Below are 22439 nucleotides of genomic sequence, written 5' to 3'. Positions count from 1 at the left end.
CCTCTCCACCCTCGGAGTCCACCCTCTGCTCTGAAGTGAGGTTGGTCATACTCAAACCGCAGAAGTTCCAGCATCAGTCAGTCAGGTTTGTCCCAGTGCTGGTGGGAAGGAGCCTTGGGACTCATGGGTGTCCAAGAGTGAGGGAGGGGGAACTGAGTTCTCTTGTAACTCTGTGGGCCCACCTGAGGGAGGGGAGTGCAGAGGAGGCAGGGAGTGTCTGATGGGTGGAGAAATGGGAGACATACCAGACGTTGCTACGTGTCCCATCCCTTAGGTCCCAAGCTGTCAGAGAGCTTATTTTTAGAGCTTAAATCTTGAAAATAGTTGTGATGTAATCACACGGAAAAGCTTCGGGTCTTAGGGGTCTGAGACCTGGTGACATACAGAGTTTCTTGAGGCAGGCCCTTGACCGCTTTCAAAAGCAGCTTCAGCACAGTAGTGCTCTAAGGAGACCAGCCAGTCCAGGCACGCTGTGTGCCCTTCCTTCAGGAGGACTTGGGTACCCGTCCGTAGGCAGTATGGGCAAGAGCAGTCTGGGGGCAGGCTCTGGGATCTCATGGCCCAGAAGTAGGGGTGCTCAGGTGTCCAGGTCCCTGGAGCCCACTGGGTTTGCCTGGAGTCAGGGCCAGAGAAGGCCCATCGTGGTGGGAGTAGGGTCGGGTTGTTGGGGTGGAAGTGCAGGCTGTGGACCACCCTCTGGAGCAGGGAGAGTTGGCGCTCTGGGTGTGGGTGAAGCCCAGAAGCATGCCGGATGCCTGCTGTGAGAGAGGTGCTGGAGGAGGGAGGTGCCTTTGCTTGGAGGACAGTGTAAGCAGGGAGTGCGGCGTGAGATGCAGGGCAGTTTCCCGGCGTGGGAACTGGGGTCCCCGACCTGCCTCCACAGGACGCCAGTGCTTCGCCTGCCCCTCCGCAGATGCGGGGCTTCCCAGCCGCCCCGGGCAGTGGCAGGTTCTCTGTGAACTGGCAAACTGTGGGGCTGGTACAGTTGTTGCTTTTCAAGGCCTCAAGAACAAGATTACCTGTTCTTATAAGACAAGCATCCTGGTCTTATAACCAAATAGGTTTTACAGAGAAATTACAGTGTTACATGTGAGGTGAGTCCTATTAAATTTTTAGCACACCTTGCTTTTCAAAACACAGCTTTGGCAACAAGAAAGAAACACATGGGTTGTGGCATGTCAGGAGGACTCCATTTGGGGGGACTCTGCTCAGACTGGCTGGCATCTTCCTTCGATGGGGACAGAAAACCCTTTGCTGGAAGCGCTGACCTGGCCCCTTTTCCATCTCTGGACCCCAGAGAAGCTTAGTTGTGTGGAAAATATGTTGACATTTACTGTGTTAGAAAAATTTGAAAATACTTGTTTATTTTTAAATAATAATAATGAACAATAATGAACCAATTCCATGTTAGCATAAAGAACATTTTTCATTTAAAAAAAAGCTATTTTGCAGCTCTCTCTAATAAGCAGACAGCTGGATTCTCCTATCTGCTTCTCCGTTTAGTCTCTCGTGCTAAGTTGTTAGGGGTGAAGCATGTGAAGGAAGTCCAGCCTCACACAGACAGGCAGGTTGGGGCAGGAGGAGTGTTTGCTTGTCGCTTTGCATAATTGTGTGTTTCTGCTTTTAGCGCAAGACACAGAGTGGCCATTCCCAACAGTTAGTTGCACTGTGGACTCTAAAACCTTGATTAGTTTTAGTACTCGGTTACATTAAAATCTATCAGTCCCTCTTGTACTTTGAACAGAAACAATTTTTTAAAAATTTTAAGATTGCTTTAGACTTAACAGAAAAGTTGTGAAGACCATTCCTACACACCCCTTCCCAGTCGTCCATTGCTAACAGACTGTTGGGGAACATTTGTCCCAAGTAGTCCTCTTGCCTGGAAAACCCCATGGACGGAGGAGCCTGGTGGGCTGCAGTCCATGGGGTCTCTAGGAGTCGGACATGACTGAGCGACTTCACTTTCACTTTTCACTTTCATGCATTGGAGAAGGAAATGGCAACCCACTCCAGTGTTCTTGCCTGGAGAATCCCAGGGATGGGGGAGCCTGGTGGGCTGCCGTCTATGGGGTCGCACAGAGTCGGACACGACTGAAGCGACTCAGCAGCAGCAGCAGTTAACTACTAACCACAGCCTGTATTGTCTGTTCTGATTTCCTGTTTCCAGTTTTTACCTTTTCTGTCCCACAATCCCACATGACATTTTGTCGTCATGTCTCTTTCGTCTCCTTTGGGCTGAAACAGTTTCTTAGACTTTCTTGGTTTTCATGACCTTGACGGTTGGGAGTCAGGTGTTCTGTAGGGTGGCCCTCAGTTGAGATTCGTCTGCTGTTTTTCTCATGGTTGGGCTGGGTTTTGGAGAGGACCACAGAGGGGAGGTGCCCTTCTCATCACACCCGTGTCCAGGGCACGTCCCATCGGTGTGAGTTGTCACTGTGGTGTTGATCTCCTGGGTGTCTGTCGGGTGTCTTCACCATAAAGTTACTTTCTTCCTCCCTTTCTGTGCTGTGCCCTCTGGAAGGAAGTGACTGTTTACAGCTCATAAAGGGTGAAGCATCAGGGTGTTCTGTTTCTTCTCTCCCTGAATGATCCTTTACTCATATTTGAGTGTGTAGTCGTACCACTGAACATTAGAAAATATTAGTTGACTAAGTTACAGAGATCTTTCAAATTCTGATACATTTTATTTTTCAGTATTGCAGAAAATCAGATTAGTTAATTATCTGATCTGTTGGGAAGCTGCTGGGCTCACAAGTTTTCCAAAATTCTACATTTTGCTTGTTGGGAGCTCAGACAGTATCATTGGTGATACATTATTGGTTGTTTTCCTGTCGGTGAACCAGCTTTGCTCTAACCATTTTGGGGAAAGTGCATGCCGGACACCCGCGTCTGAATGGACATGTCTGTCCGTGGACATGCACGGACAGCATGTCTGTCCATCCTTCCTTCGAACGTGGCAGATGCCCAAATGTGGTTTTTTTTTTTCCCTACATGGCTCTTCTGCTTTGGTATGCAGCAGGAGTGCTTTATGTTGTCACAGAATATTAAAAAGACATGTGTACTCAAATGCTGAGTTTTAATAAAATCAATAGCTTGTACTTCATCCAAGGCATTGCCTACAGTATGACGACGATGTGGATCTTGGCACAGTTTGCTGCAGCTGTTCTGATTTGGTACAAAAGGCAAATGTCGTCTCCATATGACAACAACCTGGCAGAAGCCCCGAAGGGGTCCTGAGGCCCACTCTGGGGGGCCCTGGTGGGCTCTCCAGGGCGGGCGCAGGCACAGGTGCCTGGCGGGACTCCGAGCTCACATCACAGGCAGGCCAGTGGTTAGCGGCCTGATGGGGTCAGAAAGGGGGGGTAAGAGAGGCCCTCAGCTGGGGACCTTGTCACCAGAGACCTCGAATTGCAGGGCAGGTGGCCAAATGAATTGATTCAGAGCTACATTGTAGCAGAAAAGGTGATGGGAGCTGCCCTGAGTGTGCATGCACAGTACATTCTGTGAGCCTGGAGGAGGGAGGCGGGGTGATCATCCGTTGACTGGATGCACTTTCTGTGCCCGCTGCACTTCACAGCATCCTCTCAAGGTCAGTGGCATCCCATCCTGCAGATGAAGAAACTAAAGCTCTTTGAGGCTTGGTAACTGGCCCAGCCCCCCACAGCCCTCATGGCTGACCTGGGTGGAGCCTCACAGCAGCTTTGCTCAGAGCAGCTGGAGCAGGTCTGGTGGGGGTGGCGGACTCCAGAGCCTTGCTGGGAGGACATCCCCTGGGGTTTGCCAGGGCGTGGTGGGGGAAGATCCAGCAGTTCGAAACACAAGAAACTTACAGGCAAACAAAGCACTTTCCATTTATCACAAGAGTTTGTGAAAGTGTTGCAAGCTGGAAAGCAGTGTTTGTTTCTTGAGTGTGGTTTCATCTGTGCACAGCTGGCTTTTTTCTTGCTGTGAGTCGATTAGGAAGCTGATCCTAGGGGGTGTGTTTGGGCTCATCTGCTGTAGGGGGTCCCCCCATGCTGCGGAGTGCTCCTGAATTGCTCCCTAGAGGAGGGTTGGCCTGGCACATGGGTACAGTGACAGAGGGAAGAACAGATGCTGGCGATGGTGGTGTGGCTGGCAGAGGGCCCCACGCTCCTTTGACCTTCACTCCCCAGGCCCAGGCCCTTTGGAAGCGTGAGTTCCCGAGTGCTGAAACATCACCCAGCTTCTTCGAGTAGACAGCGGTCCACATGTAGCAAGAGCTGGTTCTCAGATAAGTCTGAGGGCCACACCTGCGTCCTTGCTCTGTTATCTCTCTATCACCTCAGGGACTCAGCATGCAGATGCTGCTGACTATCCAGGATCTTGCAGGTGTAAATGAAAATATTTTCCCCTTTAACCTAGTCAAAAATGGTATTTGATAACCTGAGTAGAGTCCTCACCTGACGGTTGTGTGAAACCCGCCCTCTCTCGCCCTGCACCCTCTTTTCTAGGGTGCCATTTAGCCCTCTGCAGGCTCCAGGTGTCCAGCTGCTCTGAGCAGATGGGGGCTCGGGTCCTAGTGCAGTGTGGGGTGCGCGTGGCAGACCTTGGTGTGCCAGAGTTGAGCAGACCTGCTGTGGGCCCAGGTTATCTGCAGGCCTTGGGGCCGTGACCTCAGGAAGTCACTCTGAAGACCCCCTCCTCGCCTGTGGGTATAGGTGACAGTTGAGAGGATCGTACAGAGGCATGCATCTTGGTGGTGGGCACAGAGGTGGCCACCATAAAAGGTCAGCAAACGTCCAAATCTGACACAGGCCAGCATTTCAGTTCTGTGACTGTGGTTGTTTCCTGACAAGTGCCCCTTCCCAGATTTCTGAGCAGAGCACGTGCTGAATCGAGTTTAGCCTTCCTGGTGGTGCCCCGACTGGAGCGTGTTCCTGGCTGGCAGGCCGTGCTGCAGTGACTGTGGATGGGCTGACCCTGCAGGCTGCCCCATTGCCGTTTGGAGGTCAGGGTCTTTCTGTGGGTCTCTGCCAGTTGTGGCTCAGGGAACACTCCCTTCTGCCTGTCCTTGACTGTTTCTCCAGTGATTTTTCATGCCCCCATACCTGGCCCCCATCTCTGCTTCCAGTCCCAGGAAGGTCCTCTTGGTTCCCCTGGCCAGACTGAGTGACTTCAGGGGCTCCTGTGTTCCTAGAAGGAGCCCCCGGCAGGACAGGCCAGATGCCTCCTGGCTGTACTGATGGCACAGTGCTCTTCCGCTGCAGCTGCCTCTACCCCCCTCTGCTCTGGGGGCCTTGGTGGGGGATGGGCTCTTGGGGCCAGACCCTGGTCACACGTATTCCCTTCCTTTCTTCTGAGATCCTTGGCCATAATGGAGTCCCGGAGCAATAGCTGGACTTGGAGTCTCCAGGAAGAATTTTGGCTGGGTTTCAAAACTCCCATCTCAGCTGCTCACCTCCATGGCCTCTGTGGCCTAGAAGCACGATGTATTCTGACTTCCTGGCCCCCACAAAGCAGGCTCTGGGCTTTTGTCTTGACATCCCAGCCAACCGGGTGTCAAGTTACAGGGCTGGGAGAGGTGGTAATGGATGCCAAGAAGGGGAGCCGAGGGAGTCTCAGAAGAGCTGGGGCAGGCGGGGAGCAGGTGGGCTCCGGGGGTGCTGCAGGGACCCCGCACTCGTCAGTGCCTGCCAGTCCCCAGGGCAGGCAAGTGTTGGGCTTCGGGGCGCAGCCTGTGTCTGCATATGGCAGATCCCTCTCTGATAACGCTGAGTGTGTCTGAGTGGATGGGACCTCTTGGGAAGGGAGGGTCCGTGTGGGGTCCCAGTGAGTAGCTCTCACGCCCAGATGACTGTGAAAGATCCCAGTGGTGTGTGTCCACTGAGACAAACAGCGTGCAACTGGAAACTGCCAGTGAAACGTTACCAGGCAGTAGGACTAACCTGGAAACTGGTGATAAACGTCTTACTTTTCTTTCTTTAGAAGTTTCCTAGAAGTGCTTCTGAAATAGGGGTGCTCCCTGGCTTAAGTCTATGGAATTGCTTTCCAACATTGGCTCAGACAGCCTTCCCGGCAGTGCCCGAAGCCGCCAGTGGTGGCTCCCAGGCCTGAGGATGGCCCCCTGCTCCCCTGGGACTCCCCATGCACCCCTTTCTCTGTTGGGCCGGGCCGTCCCTGAGCTGTACACCAGTCTCCTCCTGAGTGGGCATCTGCCCCGGGGCACCCTCTGTGTTCGCAGAACTGCGCTCCTCCTTTCAGGGGAGGAGAAGGGGCTTTGAAGTTCAGCGGGGGTGGCTACTTGGATAAGCCCTTTCTTTCTCGCCTTCTCGCTCCCAGGGTAGTGTAGTGTCTGGAGTGGCCAGCCTCGTTGAGGACAGTCTGCGGGAGGCCGTAGAGCCGCACTGGCATTGGCTGGCTCTCGGGGGCAGAGCTGGGCTGCCAGCCCCAGGAGTCGAGTGGCTTAAAGTACCTGTGATGCCATAGCATCGGCTGTCAGCTCTGCTGGCTGACTGGTCCCAGCTGAGCGTAGCTTCTTGGGTTCTCCTCTCCAGGGGCTTTGTTGCTCGTGTTGGGGGGCTGGGGCCATCTCTGTCTGTCTCTGTGACCCTCTTGCCAAACAGCTAGCTCGGCGTCCTTCTGTGGGGGGTGGTCTGTCAGAGCACATGTTCTCAGGGCCCAAGGGAAATCTTTAGAGCCTGTGACCTTGCTTTAGAGCTTGTGCTGCTGCTTCCTCTCTGCTCCTCACTGGAGGCCGCAGGGAGTGAGCTGCCTTCAGGGCGCACTGCAGCCTGAGTGGGCGGCTTCAGAAGGGTGTGGTGCAGTGGTCCTTTGCACAGGGTTTTGGCAACTAGGAGTGTTAGGACGCCTCATTAACATCGATCAGAGTCCTGGGCTCGCGGGAAGTGGATTTCTAGGGCCTGGTGCTTGAAAATACATAATGACACGATTCAGAAATCCTTTGATTTCTGAGTTGACCTCGCACCTCTTTGAGCAGCGTAGTATCTGTGCATGTGGAAAGACCTCCCACAGGCGCAGGGTGATCAGTCTACAGGCGTTGTGGATTCTTCGTGAACTCAGACTCTCATGGAGCCAGGTACAGGCAAGAGGAGGAGGTCGGTGCACACCAGGGACGTCACCTGAGCACCCAGAGAGCAGACTCAACACCTGTCTTCACTGGGTTTGGCTGTTACCTGATTGTCCGCTGTCTGCCGAATTCACCTTCACAGCGAGCAGCTCCTTACTGCCTCAGGGGAGGTTGGGGTCCGAACTGCCCCAGTGACCTCCTAAGGCATCTGAACCTTCTTGGCATTGAGGTCTCACCTCACCCAGCAAAGCTGAGGGGCAGTAGGGCAGGAATTACTGTCCCCAACCTTGTAGGAGGCACAGAGAGGGAATGTCCTACCCTGGGCTTCTCACTTGTAAGCGGCAGGACCAAGTGGGGCAGTTTTGCAGGAGTGTGACCCCCTCCTTCCCTCAGCACGCGCAGGCTTGGTGCACCGTGCCTGCTCTGAGAGGAGGCCCTGTGGCCTGTCCACCAGCCAGCATGGTGCCAGGAGGAGAGTCCTGCCCCTCTGGCTCAGGGGGCCTCAGCCCCTTTTCCGGGGCTGTGGCATCGCACCAGTGCTGGACCCCTGTTTTTGCCCTTATCACAGCGCCCTGGGAACATCCTGGCCGTCACCGGGAGCTGCAGTGCCCCACCTTTCTGGAGAGAGGGTCTAAGTGGGAACATCGGTCCCTGGCCCCAGCCCTGGGTTGGGGCACCCACCTGTCGAGTAGGCAGTGGCAGTGTCACCCTGGGAGGCTGAGGGAGGGTGGCCCCTTGTAGGAAGGCCAGGGCGCTGTCCTTGGACGAGCTTGTGGAGTTGAGGGGTGAGCGAGCTGGGCTCTAGCGGGGCAGGGCCTCTGCTCAGGCTCTTGCCGCCCTTCAGTGTAAGGCCCCAGTGTTTTGCCCTGAGCTCCCTGCTGAGGGTGGGCAGTTTGGGGGTAGAACTAAGCAGCCTTCCCCCGACTGTGTGCCGCTGGGGGACGGTCCCCTGAGTGCAGTGGGGTAGTGCTGACTCCTTCCAGGCGCCATTCAAGAAGGGCATCTTCCAGTGTGAGTTGGGTCTGTCACAGGGGGGATGAGAATATGATGGAGGGACATTCCTTGGAGTGGATGGTGGTGAAGGTGGGGGCAGCTCAGGAGCAGGAGCTTGGGGTTCAGGGGTTTGGTACTGGAGAGACCTGTGGGCCTGGAGGGTGTGAATGGGCCCTAGTGGGAGGAATGCCCAGGGAGAGGGTCTGGTGGGGCCAAGACAAGTGTTTGCTTGGTCTAGCAAAGCCTCCCCCACCCGCCTAAACAGTTAGCAACTACCTGCCTCTCCTCACCCAGCCGGGGCCAAAAGATGGGGGGAAGAGGGAGGGTTCTGGCAGGGACTAGTTGGCTACCAGCCCTGCTTCTCTGCCCCACGTTAGCCCCAAGGAGCAGTTTGTTGTCCTGAGACCTCACTGGGCCCACAGCTGCCCCCGACTTCACTCGTGTGTGCAAGTGTCTCAAGGATCTTACAAAAACGCAGGCTTCGGTCAAACAAGTCTGGGGCACTGATGCCCTCTGGTGAAGCCAGGTGGGCGGTGGTCTACTCCCGCGTGCCCCTGTCACTCCTGGTGTTGGATCTGTCCCTCCTGGCTGACCCTAAAGACAGAACTGCTTTTATCCAGGGGTTTCTCCCCACTGCTGGACACACCACCCACTTCTTAGGTTGGCTTCCAGCAGCTAGGAGTGAGTAAATAGATGAGTGAGTGTGGATCAAGTGCACCTTTCCCGGACATCAGGCAGGCGCATATAGAGAACAGCAAAGGTCAGGGCTGCGTTCCCTTGATGAAAACTGCTTCCCCGGCACAGGCCAGTGAGACACTCAATGTTAACCCCGCACTGACCACTGATGGGTAAGCACCTGGGATGGTGGTGCTGTGAATGCAGAGATCTTGTTTTGAGTTAAGTTTTAATCTCCAGGAAACTTCACGGAAGTTCCGGGCATGTAACAGAATTTTTGTTTGTTTAGCCTCGGGTGGCATACAAGGGAGGAGGGTAGTGAGAACGTTTTCACGAACAGCCTGGCTTGCTTCCAGGCCACATAAAATCTCTTGTGATCATAATAATTTATATCAGGATTCCCAAGATGGGCAGGCTAGGCTGAATGCATTTGCCCTGAAATCATAGCTTTCAAATAAATGTGGTGCCCAGGCAGCCTCCCTGGACCGAAATAATACACGTGGCCACTACACTGTTTCCCTGGCATGTTGGGCTAGATGGTTTTATAATTTAAAATACGTTTTTTAAAAAAAAGAATGCCCATGATAATCTTGAGCCGTTGTCAAATGATTGTCCTTTTCCTTGAATTAAAAGAACTCTCTGGGAAAGTACTGAGAAATTTGAAGCACCTTTGTGTTAGAATTGAGCTTTAGGAAAGTTTTCCTTGTTGGAAACTAGTTGGGGCTGGTGGCCCTTCTGCGTTTGGAAGAGGCAACCCAGGTCCCTGTAACAGGCGAACAGTCCCCTGAGGGCCGGTGCCACACAGGAAGTGCCTGCAGCCCCGCAGCCCCAGGGAGAGCTGGCGCCTCCATTTCCTGACAGCACCTGAACCCTACCTCACTTCTCAAAATGAAGGCTGCATGTCACAAACTGGTTAGAACTGGCTGTTGCCATGGTTTTCACGTTGGAAGGCACAGTTAAAGGGTCACATGACCAAAGAGGGAAATGCCTTTGTCACATGACTTTTTGGTGGCCTGATTAGCATACAGGAAGTTCACTCCCTGCTGGCTGCTGGGATGCTGAGTGATCACTGATGGGAGGTGATGTCATCTCTTGGACGAGTTATTGATTAGTCTCGGTCCAAGATGGGACCTGGGAGAGCTCTGGTCACAGTGGTCATCTCAGGAAGCTTCAGCTTCCATGTGGTCCAGCCCCTAACCCTGCCCTCTTACCTCAGGCAGATTTGAGCTGTATTAGGCATCTCACCTTTGGGAGATGGGCACGTGCTCCATGAGATGGTAAAAAGTGATAAATCCCCGTAGGTTACTGGTGCCTCCATTTGCCCTTGCTCAGGAAGCACGGGCAGTCTGTAACTCTAGATGTGGTTCTGCCGAGGCTGCTGCTCTGCTGTGCAGCCGCCTGGGAGCCCGCCTGGGCTGCGACCAGCGGCTGCAGCTCCCGTGCCAGAGCCTTGTGTCTGCGCAGTGCCTGTGCGCATGCCCACAGAACCTGGATCGGAGCCCCGGGGTCATCTTTTATGTGGATCTTGGGCAGAGTTGGCAGCCAGCAGGGAGACACAGACTTGAAATTGAAAGAGTAGTGGTTCCTGAACTGCATTGGTTTTTGGTTTGTTGAGGCCCTAGTAAGACATCCTGGGTTATTTTATAGACAGCCAGCCAATTCCTGGACTTGAAAACGTGGGCTGCTAACCCCAGAGAGGGGGTTCTGTACCTTGAAATGGGCGCCTCCTGACCGCTCGTGGAAGCCCACCCAGCAGCTGTACCTGAGGTGGTTCTATCGCATCAGGGCTGGGCTTGCTGCGGTGCGGCAGCTCTGCTGCTCTGAGAGCTGGGATAAGGATGGCCCAAGGGAGAGCCCTGCGGGTTGAGGGGTTGGGGGCGTCAGTGAACCCGGAGTGCAGTCCTCTGTGCCCCCCCTTCCCTGAAGACATAGCTCACTCTGAGAGTGGAAAGGGCCGTTCAGTGGGCTGTTAAAATACCAGTTTCCCATCTCTTAACTCTGCTCCCCACTCAGCTGGAAGGAATGGGACAACTTTGAGCTGTTGTTATTCCCAGTTAACCTAACCGAGTTTGTTCTTTGGGTCATAGTGCCACCTAGTGGGTGAATTCAGTCCTTGGCTGGCTTTCCTGCTGATCTGATTCTTTCAACACAGATGCTGAGGCTAGATCTTAAGGGAGAGTTTACATTATGTCCTCAGCAAATGGAGCGGCTTGGCTTGGCACTAAGCACTGTCTCTAAGACCCGTTGGTCCTTATATATGTGGTCAGCAATGCCGTTAGCGGAAGCCTAGCACTTCATGGGAAATAGATGGGGAAACAGTGGAAACAGTGTCAGACTTTATTTTTTGGCGCTCCAAAATCACTGCAGATGGTGACTGCAGCCATGAAATTAAAAGATGCTTACTCCTTGGAAGGAAAGTTATGACCAACCTAGATAGCATATTGAAAAGCAGAGACATTACTTTGCAAACAAAGGTCCATCTAGTCAAGGCTATGGTTTTTCCAGTGGTCATGTATGGATGTGAGAGTTGGACTGTGAAGAAAGCTGAGTGCCAAAGAATTAATGCTTTTGAACTGTGGTGTTGGAGAAGACTCTTGGAGAGTCCCTTGGACTGCAAGGAGATCCAACCAGTCCATTCTAAAGGAGATCAGTCCTGGGTGTTCTTTGGAAGGAATGATGCTAAAGCTGAAACTCTAGTACTTTGGCCACCTCATGCGAAGAGTTGACTCATTGGAAAAGACTCTGATGCTGGGAGGGATTGGGGGCAGGAGGAGAAGGGGGCGACAGAGGATGAGATGGCTGGATGGCATCACTGACTCAGTGGACGTGAGTTTGAGTGAACTCCAGGAGATGGTGATGGACAGTGAGGCCTGGCGTGCTGCGGTTCATGGGTCGCAAAGAGTCGGACACGACTGAGCGACTGAACTGAACTGAGCATTACCAGATGTGCATATACGTTCTGAGGAACTTGAGTGTTAGGATTGGGGAAATAGGGCAGAGGATAATGGGCAGGGGTGGCTGGGAACTAGTTTGTGAGCAGATTAAGTGGGTGGGTAGTACAGCGGTCCGTGAGAGCAAATGTGTTCCATGCTCCAGTCAGTTTCAAAGCATGCAGCCACTACTGCCACGTTGCCACTGGCAGGACAGAGAGCCCCCCTGTAGCCCAGGAGGGACCCCGCAGCAGGCTGCCTGGGCTGCCTTGTGGGTGCTGACGCCCCGCGCTGGGGACTCAGGCCGTTGGCTGACGGTGTGTGCCTCAGCACCTCTGTCACCTGGGGAGGGGCAGGTGGGCTGTCCAGGCGTGAGGGTCGTCAGGGAGTCTGGGTTCAGCAAAGAAAGGCTGATTCAAGTGGGGCTGGCCTTCCCATCAGGTGGCTTCCAGCATGGGAAGGTAGGCGCTCCACCAGCAGGCCCAAGATCCAGGAGCAAGTGTTCTGGTTCAGTGCTGAGCCACATGGTATGGAAAGGGGCTGTGGTGGGTTCCAAAATATGCTGTTTTCCTGCAGACATATAGGTATCCTCAGCCCAGGGGACACAGAAGTGGTTATCGGGAACAGTCCTGACTTTTTAAAGGGCTCAGACGTAAACTGGCAGGTTCGAGGGCCACGTGGTGAGTGCAGTGAGAAAAGGCAGCCCGGGCAGGCGGTTGTGGGGAGGAGTGGGGAGGCCAGCCTGCTCGCCTCCACTTCACTGTGTCTGTGTCTGAATCCCGGCGTCCGTGGGAGTGCTGCCCACCACAGGCGGGGTGCTCGGGTGACAGCCCTCCTCCCTGCCCCACAGTGACATGAAGTCTGAGAGGAGGCCCCCTTCGCCCGATGTGATTGTGCTGTCTGACAACGAGCAGCCTGCGAGCCCGAGGGTGAACGGGCTGACCGAGGAGCCCCCGAAGGAGACCAGTGCCGAGGCCCTCATGGTGAGCTCTGTCCCCGCACTGGGGAGCTGCCTCGCGGTGGGGCCAGTTGGTGCTCCCTGGCCCCAGCCTCTCCCTCAACCCGTGTCCTCTTGACCTTGTAGAAAAGCAGTCCTGAAGAACGAGAAAGGATGATCAAGCAACTAAAAGAGGAGTTAAGGTTAGAAGAAGCCAAACTGGTTTTGTTGAAGAAGTTGCGGCAGAGTCAAATACAAAAAGAAACTCCCACCCAGAAGGTATGTGCATGGCTGTTCACTCCTTTGGGGTCAGTGAGCGGTATTTAGGACCAGGGATGGGAAGGCATGGGCACTTGCTTGGCTCCCTGCTGCCCCAGGAGCTGGGTCTGTGAGGAGTCAGGTTTCCTCGGGGGCAAAGGGGCAAGGTCTGAATTGGAAATTTGCAGGCTCAAGTTCATGTTTTGGATTTAGCTTAGAGGAAATCAGACTACATTTCAGTCTAGAACATTCTGGATCTGAGTATGAGAACCTCATTCCCTGTAGACTCCCATCAGGGAAATGGAGAGCAGACGTCTTTGAAGGTGCTGGAAACACAGCTCTGTCCTGAACCCCTTTCAGAGGGGCGTCCTGCCCTGTGGGTGCCTGTGTGGCCGGCAGGGGCCGCTCTGGATTTCTGGACAGACTGCTGAACGCCTGCTTCAGGGTGCCCATGCCCAACCCCAGAGGCCATGTCCCGGGGCTTCTGCCCCGCCACCTCCCCACGCCTCACGCTCCTCGTGCGGCTTCTAAACGGGGCTTACCCTGTAATGCAAGGTCAGGCTGGTTTTGTGGGCCTGTTTTGTTATCCCATTCTGGAGAGGCTCCTGGTCTGTGACACGGCTCCCCTTCCTTACGTTCTGATGACTCTCTCGGTGAACCAGAAAGTGAATGCATCTCGGGCAGTGCAAGCTGACAGTGTGTAGACACTGCTTCCGCCTTGAAGGGAGCGAGACAGGAGGACAGTCGTGGTCTGACTTGGGGATTTGCTCGAGCTCCCACTCCACACCTAGTAAACAAGTGGGCCAAGCCTGGCATCTGCTAATACCCTGATGGATGAGCCTGCTCGTTACTTGTTTCCTTGTTGATGGCTGAAGAGTTGGTGATGGGGACCAAGTCTGTCACTGTCCCTGGTGGACTGTATGCCTGGACCAAACAGTTTCTCACCAGGGTGGGGATTGATATATATATATAATAAGCCTCAGCCTTTCCCGCCAGCCTTTTATCGTCCCCTGGAGGGCAGAGATGGCACCTGAATCTCAGTGATGCCAAGCACCCTGGGGCAGAGGGGTAAAGGGCCCTGGAAAATCCGTCCTGTGTGTTTCAAACATGTTAATTCCCGCTGCAGTGACGTGGCAGGCAAGCAGAACCTTTGAGAGCTTGATGCTTCTTAAAGAAAAAAGCAATGCTCCTGAGAATCGTGTGTGGGGAGGAGCATGGTTGGTAGCCCTCTCATCTCCTGCCTGTCCTGATCTCTTGCAGCCCGCAGGCTCCACTGGGAGCTCCGTGACCACCCCTCCCCCGCTCGTACGGGGCACCCAGAACATTCCTTCCGGCAAGCCATCACTTCAGGTCAGTGTTTACTCTGCATCATGCTCCTGAGCAGCCCTGATCCGGTTTCTGCAAAAGGCTGCTCATTCCATCCAGACTAGAATGAGGCCTTCCAGTGGGAGCACCCACGCCAGTCACATTTGCGTCCCCGTACCCAAACTGGGCCCCTGTTCATCATGAATCACACAGACGCTCGGAGGGCCCCTCCCACGACTTCCTCTAGTGAGACTGGAGAGACGGCCGAGATCCTGGGCGCTCTGGGCCCCCACCACAGCGCAGCTTTCTGAGCCTGTCACAGCCTCCTCTGCCCACAGGGCGCGATGGGCAGAGCTCCCACTTCAGCTGTAGGACAGAGGTCAGGCCAGGCCCACCTGCCCTCACTCAAGCCAGAGACCGCAGCTCAGACCAGCAAGCGGGTAGTGTGGATCCCAGCTAGCTTCTTATCGTGGGGGTGCCCCATCCTGAGTGAGTCCAGGTTGGCCTGGCTCTTGTTGGGAGTCTGTGTTCCTCGTTCTTTTGTGTGTTTAGAGTAAGTAGGCATTTTAGCTTTTTTCTACCACCGCCATTTTGGTGGGTATGCGTATGTACCTTTATGAAAACAACAAACCCGTTTAAAAAGCTGTGTGAGATCTGAGGGTTGTTGTTGTTGACAGACCTCTTCAGCTCGGATGCCTGGCAGTGTCATCCCACCACCCCTGGTCCGTGGCGGGCAGCAGACGTCCTCAAAGTTAGGGCCTCAGGCGAACTCCCAGGTCGTCATGCCCCCGCTCGTCAGGGGGGCCCAGGTGAGCACGGCTTACGGAACAGCCCCAAGCAACCGTCCCTCCCGCAAGAATGACCCCGGTGCTCAGACTGGGTCTCTTCCCCCCAGTCTCTCTTTATCGGCCTCTCATTGTCTTGTCTCTGCCCCACACCCGACAGCAAATCCACAACATCAGACAACATTCCAGCACAGGGCCGCCGCCACTCCTGCTGGCTCCCCGGGCTTCTGTGCCCAGTGTGCAAATTCAGGGACAGAGGATCATTCAGCAGGGCCTCATCCGTGTCGCCAATGTCCCCAACACTAGTCTGCTCGTCAACATCCCACAGGTGAGTCGTGCGACAGATAGTCCAGGCCCGTGGACTGTGGTGCTGTGGCTCCTTGGACCTTGATGGGTCCTGAAGGCTGTGGACAGGAGTCTCCTGTTGTCCTCTGCAGTCTAGCAGAGGCAGATAACTGCTCAGGGGGTGAGGGTGGGGTCACCAGAGGCTCCCCCGGCCCCTCCACCCACCCCGCCCTCTTTACTACCGCTGCCAGGCGCAGGCACGTGAGGGGAATGTCTGCAGATGTCCCTGCATCGCCAGTGCATCTATTTTTAGCCACGTGACCCTTCATCTCTGTACAGAGCCTCTGAGGTGGTGAGGGTTTGTTCTCACCTAACAGAGTGGGGGAAGGTGGAGCCAGGGCGGCAGGCTGAGATCCTCACTGACAGATGAAGTGGCTGGGTCCGCATGAGCTTTTGTTGATGTTCGAGTTAGCTTCTCTTCCTCCTCTGGCGTGGCTCATCCGTGTCTGCCTTTCTCAGATAAGAGCATGGCCAGCAGTGCTCTTCTGAAGTCAGGTTCAAGGACAGTCCTGCTACCCAAATGGAGATGTCCTGGGCAGGCCGTTGATCTACCCCGTAGACGCTGATCAAATCCCTGCTGTGTGTCATGCTGCCCTCATGTCAGGAGGGTGGCAGCCAGGCAGGCAGTGGTGATCCGCGGCTCTGCTCCCTGAGGGGTTGAGGGAGCCGGCGAGGGGAACAGCGAAGCGCTGGCCGGTTAGAGGCCGGTGGCCGGGTCAAGGTGCGGTGGCAGCACCCTCTGTGCTGGGGCATCTCGCTGCCCTTTGGAGACCCCCGGGCCAGTGTCATGGGCTCCCCGAGGCCCCCGGCCTGTTGCACACCAGTTGTCAGGTGCGTGCATTTTCCTGCAGACAGTGTACACAGCTTTCCTGTTTCCAGAAGGTCTTCGGTCCCGGAAAGCTTAAGGGTCCTGGCATGGTCTGCTCCCAGTTTGGGGGAGAGCATTTGAGTGTCGGGTGGCAAGTGGGCTGGAACGAGGAGATGGTGGAAGGTCAGCCACCAGGATCGAGAAGATGGTGAGGGGAACACAGGAGCAGTGAGGATGGAGAAGGGTGAAGGGCGGGGGCACACAGAGGTACTCGTGAGGGAGATGCCGTTGGTGCCACGGTGCGCCACCTCTGCAGCCAAAGGAAGGGGGCCACCCGGGCCTGTGCTGGAGGGGACCAGGCTACAGTGGCAGGGCAGTGGCCATGCGCCTGGGCGGGGATGGCTACCACAGGGGCACCCGCTGTGATGCTGGTGGCTTTAGGAGTGTCCTTAGTTGATAGAGTGTAGCAGGTTACAGATTTTTAAGTCATCTGGGTATCAGCTAGACCTCAACAAGTTATTCGTAAGCTTGGTCATCTCAGAGCAGTCGAGTGTGATGTCTTTTTTTCTGTTGCTTGTTGATGGCAGGCAGCTCCTGAGTTACTTTTAAGGACTTATTAGAGTAGCTGATGGTGCTGACCTGGAGTTAACTTTTGTAAGGACTTAGCGTAGCTGATGGTGTAGACTGTGGGGTTCTCCTCAGGGTGGGCCCCTCAGGCACCCTGACCAGGTCATTGCCTCCCCAAAGCCCTCCCCAGCATCGCTGAAAGGAACGACAGCCACCTCTGCTCAGGCCAACTCCACCCCCAGCAGCGTGGCCTCTGTGGTCACCGCTGCGGATTCTCCAGCCAGTCGGCAGGCGGCCGCCAAGCTTGCACTGCGCAAACAGCTGGAGAAGACGCTGCTTGAAATCCCCCCACCCAAACCCCCTGCCCCCGAGATGAACTTCCTGCCCAGCGCTGCCAACAACGAATTCATCTACCTGGTCGGCCTGGAGGAGGTGGTGCAGAACCTGCTGGAGACACAAGGTGAGCGGGCCATGGGCCCAGGGCTGTGTTCCATCTTGAAGCTGAGGTTTCCATCATGTTGTTTCCGATGCATAGCACGTTGTGGGCATGTCTGCTGTGTACGCACGGCTGTCTTGGAGCACATTGTGGATGATCTCTCGTCATCAGTTCTTCACTTGCTCTGAGGTTTAGATAATTTCTTTTTTTTTTTTTTTTAAGTTTTTCGTCAAGTGTAGTTGATGTACAGTGTTGTTTAGGTTTCTCTGCTGTACAGCAAAGCACTTCAGTTATATACATATCCACTCTTGCTTAGATTCTATTCCCATGAAGGTCATTACAGAGAATTGAGTCGTTCCCCATGCTATACAGTAGGTCCTTATTATCCATTTCACATATGGTAGTGTATATACGTCAATCCCAGCCTCCCAGTTTATTTTCCCTCTCCTCCTAGATCACTTCTTACATGTACAGTAGGCAGCTTCTTTCTGATGGGGCCTCCTCTGAGAGCTGGGGAAAGGTGGAGCTTTGCAGAGCACTGAGTCCCCACGTTAGGGATGGATGCCTGTGCCTGGGCCAGCTTCACGTTATCACCTTCTCTGGAAGGTCTGGAAAGCCACCTGCATGTTAAAGAGGTTTTAGGAACGAAAGCGCACGCACAGGGTAGTGAGGAAAAAGGATGCTGGAAAGTAGGAAGTCAGGTTTGCCCCGAGGGAGTCACCAGCGGATGCGGAACTGAGGGCTCTTCTGTCCTTAAATTGGGTGCGTGGTGATGCCGATTGGCCAGCCAGCCTGGATTGCCTCCCCGCGTGGGCTCGTCCGTGCTGAAGAGTGGACAGCGCTAAACCTCCTCAGGGCCGGGGGTGGCCAGGTGGACTGCACCGGAGGATCTGGGGGCCCATGGCCAGGCCCAGGGAGGAGAGGTGTGGGCTCTGACACAGCTCGGACGTGTCTGCACTCCTTCAGTGACTCCTTTGGGATGAGGTCAGGTTGGCAAAAGAGCTGCTACCAGGCTTGTGTGGTGTGGCAGGCAGGAGGCTGCAGTGCCCGCCGGCCTTGCACTGGCCTGTGCTGGGCACCTGCTCTCCCAGACTAGTCTGTCTGCGCTTGTTCTCGTCAGGGGTCAGTCTCCATCCCCTGTCGTCAGAAAACAGGCCCTAGCCGTGAGAGGAGGCCCTGAGTCCTGCCTGAGGGGGCTCTGACACCGAGGGCAGCCGCCGCTGCCTGGGCAGCAGGGGCCACCTCCTCGGGGTGGGCGTGTGGAAGGAGAAGATCCAGGCTGGGGACCGGAGCTGGGGCCCACGGTGGACCCCGGGGCCTCCGGCAGCTTGGGCAGGTGGCGTCCTGTCTGCTCTGTGGAGTGGCAGGAGCCCCCTAGAGTCAGATCCCCCACTGCAGCCCCTCAGCAGGTAGAGGCAACTCAGCCAGGCCCCAGGCAGGATGGGGTGCCCGGGGTCTCTCCACATCATGGTGCATGACCCCAGGAGGCTGTTGAACTTTGAGTGCTGCCCATGGAAGAGATAGAAACAAAAGGCAGAGTTACCCCTTGATGCATATTGGATGGCACATGTGTGTGTGTGTACACACTGAAGAAAGCACGGCCTCACACCTCAGCAGGTGCTTCTTGTGGCTGCCCTGGTCACCCCTCCTGGAGCTGAGTGCCACCAAGTTCCCGTTCCCCAGGGCATCTGGCTGTGTGTCTAGCCAGCCGTGCACAGTCACTTCAGCTCCCCAGGCTGTTTCTTCTTGAGACAGGGCGGTAGGGGTGTCCCCTCAAGAGCTTGTCATGCGGCCTGGACGCCCTGCTGCGCACAGGACGCCAGGCACAGTGTCTGTCGTGAGCACTTTATAGATGCGGTTACCTCGCCCCTTGGCAAGGGTGCCATCACCTTACAAGGTGGGGCCTGGAGTGGCCACCATCTCCCCCACAGGTGATGCCGTGCAGGAGGGTGGGAAATGCCAGCCCTGTGGGTAGGAAGGATGGCCGGGAGAAGCCGGGTGTCTGAGAGTTGGTATGGAGGATGCCGAGCCCACGGTGTTTTCTAAAGTGCGTCAGCGCTGTTTCTGCAGCAGAGCTTCTGGAGGCTGGTCCTGTGTCTGCACGCAGTTGGCACCCGTGTGTGTGCCGAGGGAACGAACGTCGGGGCCTCGGTGTCCCGATGCCAGTTGGACCCCCTGACCCAGGGCGCTGCCTGGGCTCTGCCAGCGTGCACATCCCTCCTGGGGGTGGTGCGGGCCCTGGCTGCGCTGTTCCCACTCCTCCGATGTGAGCCGCGTTTGTCTCCCCCCGCAGCGGGCAGGATGTCGGCTGCCGTCGTGCTCTCCCGGGAGCCCTACATGTGCGCACAGTGCAAGACAGACTTCACGTGCCGCTGGCGGGAGGAGAAGGGCGGCACCATCATGTGCGAGAACTGCATGGCGTCCAACCAGAAGAAGGCGCTCAAGGTGGAGCACACGAGCCGCCTGAAGGCCGCCTTCGTGAAGGCGCTCCAGCAGGAGCAGGAGATCGAGCAGCGTCTCCTGCAGCAGGGTGCCGCCCCCGCGCAGGCCAAGGCCGAGCCCGCCAGTGCCCCGCACCCTGTGCTGAAGCAGGTGAGAGCCGCGAGGGGGTGGACGGACAGTGCCCTCCCAGAGAGGGGTCTTGTTCCTCGCTCCCTCGGCAAGGAGCTGTCGCTGGCAGGCAGGATGTTCCGGCATTCTCTCCCACACTCGGCGATCTTCTGCCTGGTTGTTAACTGTGCGTCTAAATTGCATTTAATGGTGGCTTTTGGTGGTGAAAATACTAATTTGCAGTTTCTTTAGATTTTGTAGCTTTCACTCGCAGTTTGCCGGCTGACAAGTACTTCTTGTCTGAAAGGACTTTTCTGAAAGCCACATTGAGCTGCAAAAGGGGCGCTGGAAGAAATGTTCTAGCTATATTAAGGAGAGAAACAAGTTTGAAATCAAGTTTTTTTGGCTGCCCTTTTTTTTCTAATGTTCTGTTTTCCCACCCCTTGTAGACCCAAAGCTCCCTGTTGGCAATTTTTTGTGTCCTTGGAAGTCATTGATAATTCATCTAACAAACTCATCTCCTCAAGACCCCTGCACAGTGGGTGGCGGTGCTGCCTCAGGAAACCGCTGTCCTTGTGGGGACTCCACCTCGCGCGGCCACAGCTGCTGCCCCTCGGCCGCGTGGTCGCTGAGCTCAGCCTCTGGGCGGCGCTGACCTCGCTTTCAACCCCCGTTTGTGTAGGTCATAAAACCCCGGCGGAAGTTGGCGTTCCGCTCAGGAGAGGCCCGCGACTGGAGTAACGGGGCTGTGCTACAGGTCAGAACTGGGGCGCCGGGAGCCCCCCGCACCGCACAACCAACCAGCCCTCACGCCCCCGACCGTGACCGCGTCAGTCGCCGACTGTCACACTGCCTGCGTCCGTCCGTCCGTCTGTCTGTCTGTCTCTCGCTCTCTCTTTCCCTTCCTCCTTCCCCTCCTGTCTCGATGCAACTTACCTAGTCTCCTGATGTTGGACTTCCGGGATCCCGTGTGGGTGGGAAGAGGTCAGCTAGATCAAGGAGAGGCTGCGCTGAGCACCGTGCCCTCCGCGGCCCCCTTCCCTGTGTGAGCTGTGGCCCTCTCTCTCCCCCACAGGCCTCCAGCCAGCTGTCCCGGGGCTCGGCCACAACGCCCCGAGGCATCCTGCACACATTCAGCCAGTCGCCCAAACTGCAGAACGCAGCCTCGGCCACCACCCTCGTCGGCAGGACGGGCAGACATTCTGAGAGGGCCGTGAGCGCTGGCAAGGGCAGCACCACCTCCAACTGGAAGAAGGCGCCCCTGAGTACAGGTGGGCGGCCCTGGAGGGGCTCAGCGGGGACCTCCCCAGGGGCGGGCCCTTCTCGTCCTTACTTTTAACAGAGGCATGCACACGCCCAGGTTGTGGTGCCAGGGTCCTGAACCTGCACTTGCTTTCTTAAGAGCAGCTGCCTCCGAGACTACAGCCTCACCTCTGTTTGCTGAATAGGACACCCTGAACTAGTGGTAGCCCTGGATAAATGCTAATCACACTTGGTATCTCCACCCCCATACCTAGACTCTCAGCTCTTGACCCAAAATGTGGGGCAGAAGCAGTTCAGGCAGTGCCTGTCACAGCCCTCCTCCTTCCTGCCACAGAGAATGTTTGTTTCTGCTGCTACGGCGTACCTTTCACGGTGTGCTGACCCGGTGTCCTTCATGCCCCACTCTGTGGGAAAGTCCTGCCCGCTTGGGCAGGTCAGATGGTACAAAGTGCAGGATAGAAGGAGGCAGGAGGAGGGGGCCCCTGGGGAGATGGGCAGCAGAGCCCTGTGAGGAGCAGGCATCTGAGACTCAGCTTGGGGAGGCGGAGACCCCTGGTGGCTGCGCCCGTCTGCCACAGCTCCCCCTTCCCAGGGTTGTCCTCTGGCCGCCCCCCACACCACTTTCCTGCTTTTCCTTACTCTTGTGCTCGCCTTGAGATGAACGTTAAATATCTCTTGTGTCCATCAGTAATTGGAAAGTGAAGTCTCGGCACAGAGGGCCGAGAGGAGGAGAAGGGTGAGAGCTCTCTCCCGTCTCCCTCCCCAGCCCACCCGCAGGTCCCTGTAGGAAGAAGAGGCGCCATCATGAGAGTCCATCTCAATAGTCAGAACTGGGAGAGGACTGTCAGTGGAAACACAGCACAGAAAAGCCGGCTGTGCGTGCGGCTGACCTCGAGTTAGAAACACGCCCAAAGAGCAGAGCCTGCTGGAGGGTGGGGAGGGGTCATCCAACTGCAGCAGAATCCAGCTCTCCTGGAGAGCAGAGAGCATTTGTGAACATGCCAGACTGATGGCAGCAAAAAACTCATAGGCTGGTCAGAAAATTTTGGGGGAGAAATTTTGAAAGTATATGGGAAAAGTCACACAGGAGACTACGTATGTGTGCACAGTGGTAGCACCCATGGGAAAACTGCACACTACAGGTAGCGTTTGAAGCAGAACATGAGGGCATAAATAGTTGCTCTCTTCAAATACTTGTACGACTAGATACGAAAGTGTCATGGCTTAGGAGCGGCACTCCTGGTTGCCCTGGGTTTCTGGATGGTGGTTTGAGGAAAGCTGGGCAGGACCTGGTAGGACCTCCGGGTTTCTGGAGCGCTGCCCTTGAATGCTCATGGAGGGTTCTGTGGTGCATTCAGTTTGGAAGTCTTGTTCCACAAAATAGATTAACTTGGGTCCCCGCTGCTGCCGGGGCTTCAGAACAGTCTTTGCTTCGTGCCAGCCCAGAGCCCAGAGTGTGCTGGTTGGAGGCTTTAGGGGCTTCCCCAAGCTGGCCCGTGTGCCACCTGTGCCCAGTGGGCCCAGCCGAGCCGGGGGTCT

At 55.7% G+C, this 22439-nt stretch overlaps 1 protein-coding gene across 7 annotated transcripts in view; it reads left to right on the top strand.

Moving 5' to 3' along the window:
* The window catches only part of GATAD2A (GATA zinc finger domain containing 2A), a 98455-nt gene that overhangs the window by 72549 nt on the left and 3467 nt on the right, over window positions 1–22439 (top strand). For 6 of the 7 annotated variants that reach the window (XM_061421433.1, XM_061421428.1, XM_061421430.1 and 3 more), the window contains 9 exons: window positions 12497–12629; window positions 12731–12862; window positions 14102–14191; window positions 14824–14955; window positions 15092–15259; window positions 16832–17111; window positions 19381–19679; window positions 20320–20394; window positions 20713–20908. In XM_061421433.1, coding sequence (XP_061277417.1) covers window positions 12497–12629; window positions 12731–12862; window positions 14102–14191; window positions 14824–14955; window positions 15092–15259; window positions 16832–17111; window positions 19381–19679; window positions 20320–20394; window positions 20713–20908 — 1505 coding nt within the window. The remainder of the gene's footprint in view (window positions 1–12496; window positions 12630–12730; window positions 12863–14101; window positions 14192–14823; window positions 14956–15091; window positions 15260–16831; window positions 17112–19380; window positions 19680–20319; window positions 20395–20712; window positions 20909–22439) is intronic. The other variant, XM_061421434.1, reaches the window with a different exon arrangement.

This window comes from Bos javanicus, chromosome 7 (genome assembly GCF_032452875.1).
Source record: "Bos javanicus breed banteng chromosome 7, ARS-OSU_banteng_1.0, whole genome shotgun sequence".
NCBI lineage: Eukaryota > Metazoa > Chordata > Mammalia > Artiodactyla > Bovidae > Bos > Bos javanicus.
The sequence above is the reverse complement of the archived record's forward strand: the minus strand, read 5'-3'. Positions and strand labels throughout refer to the sequence as shown.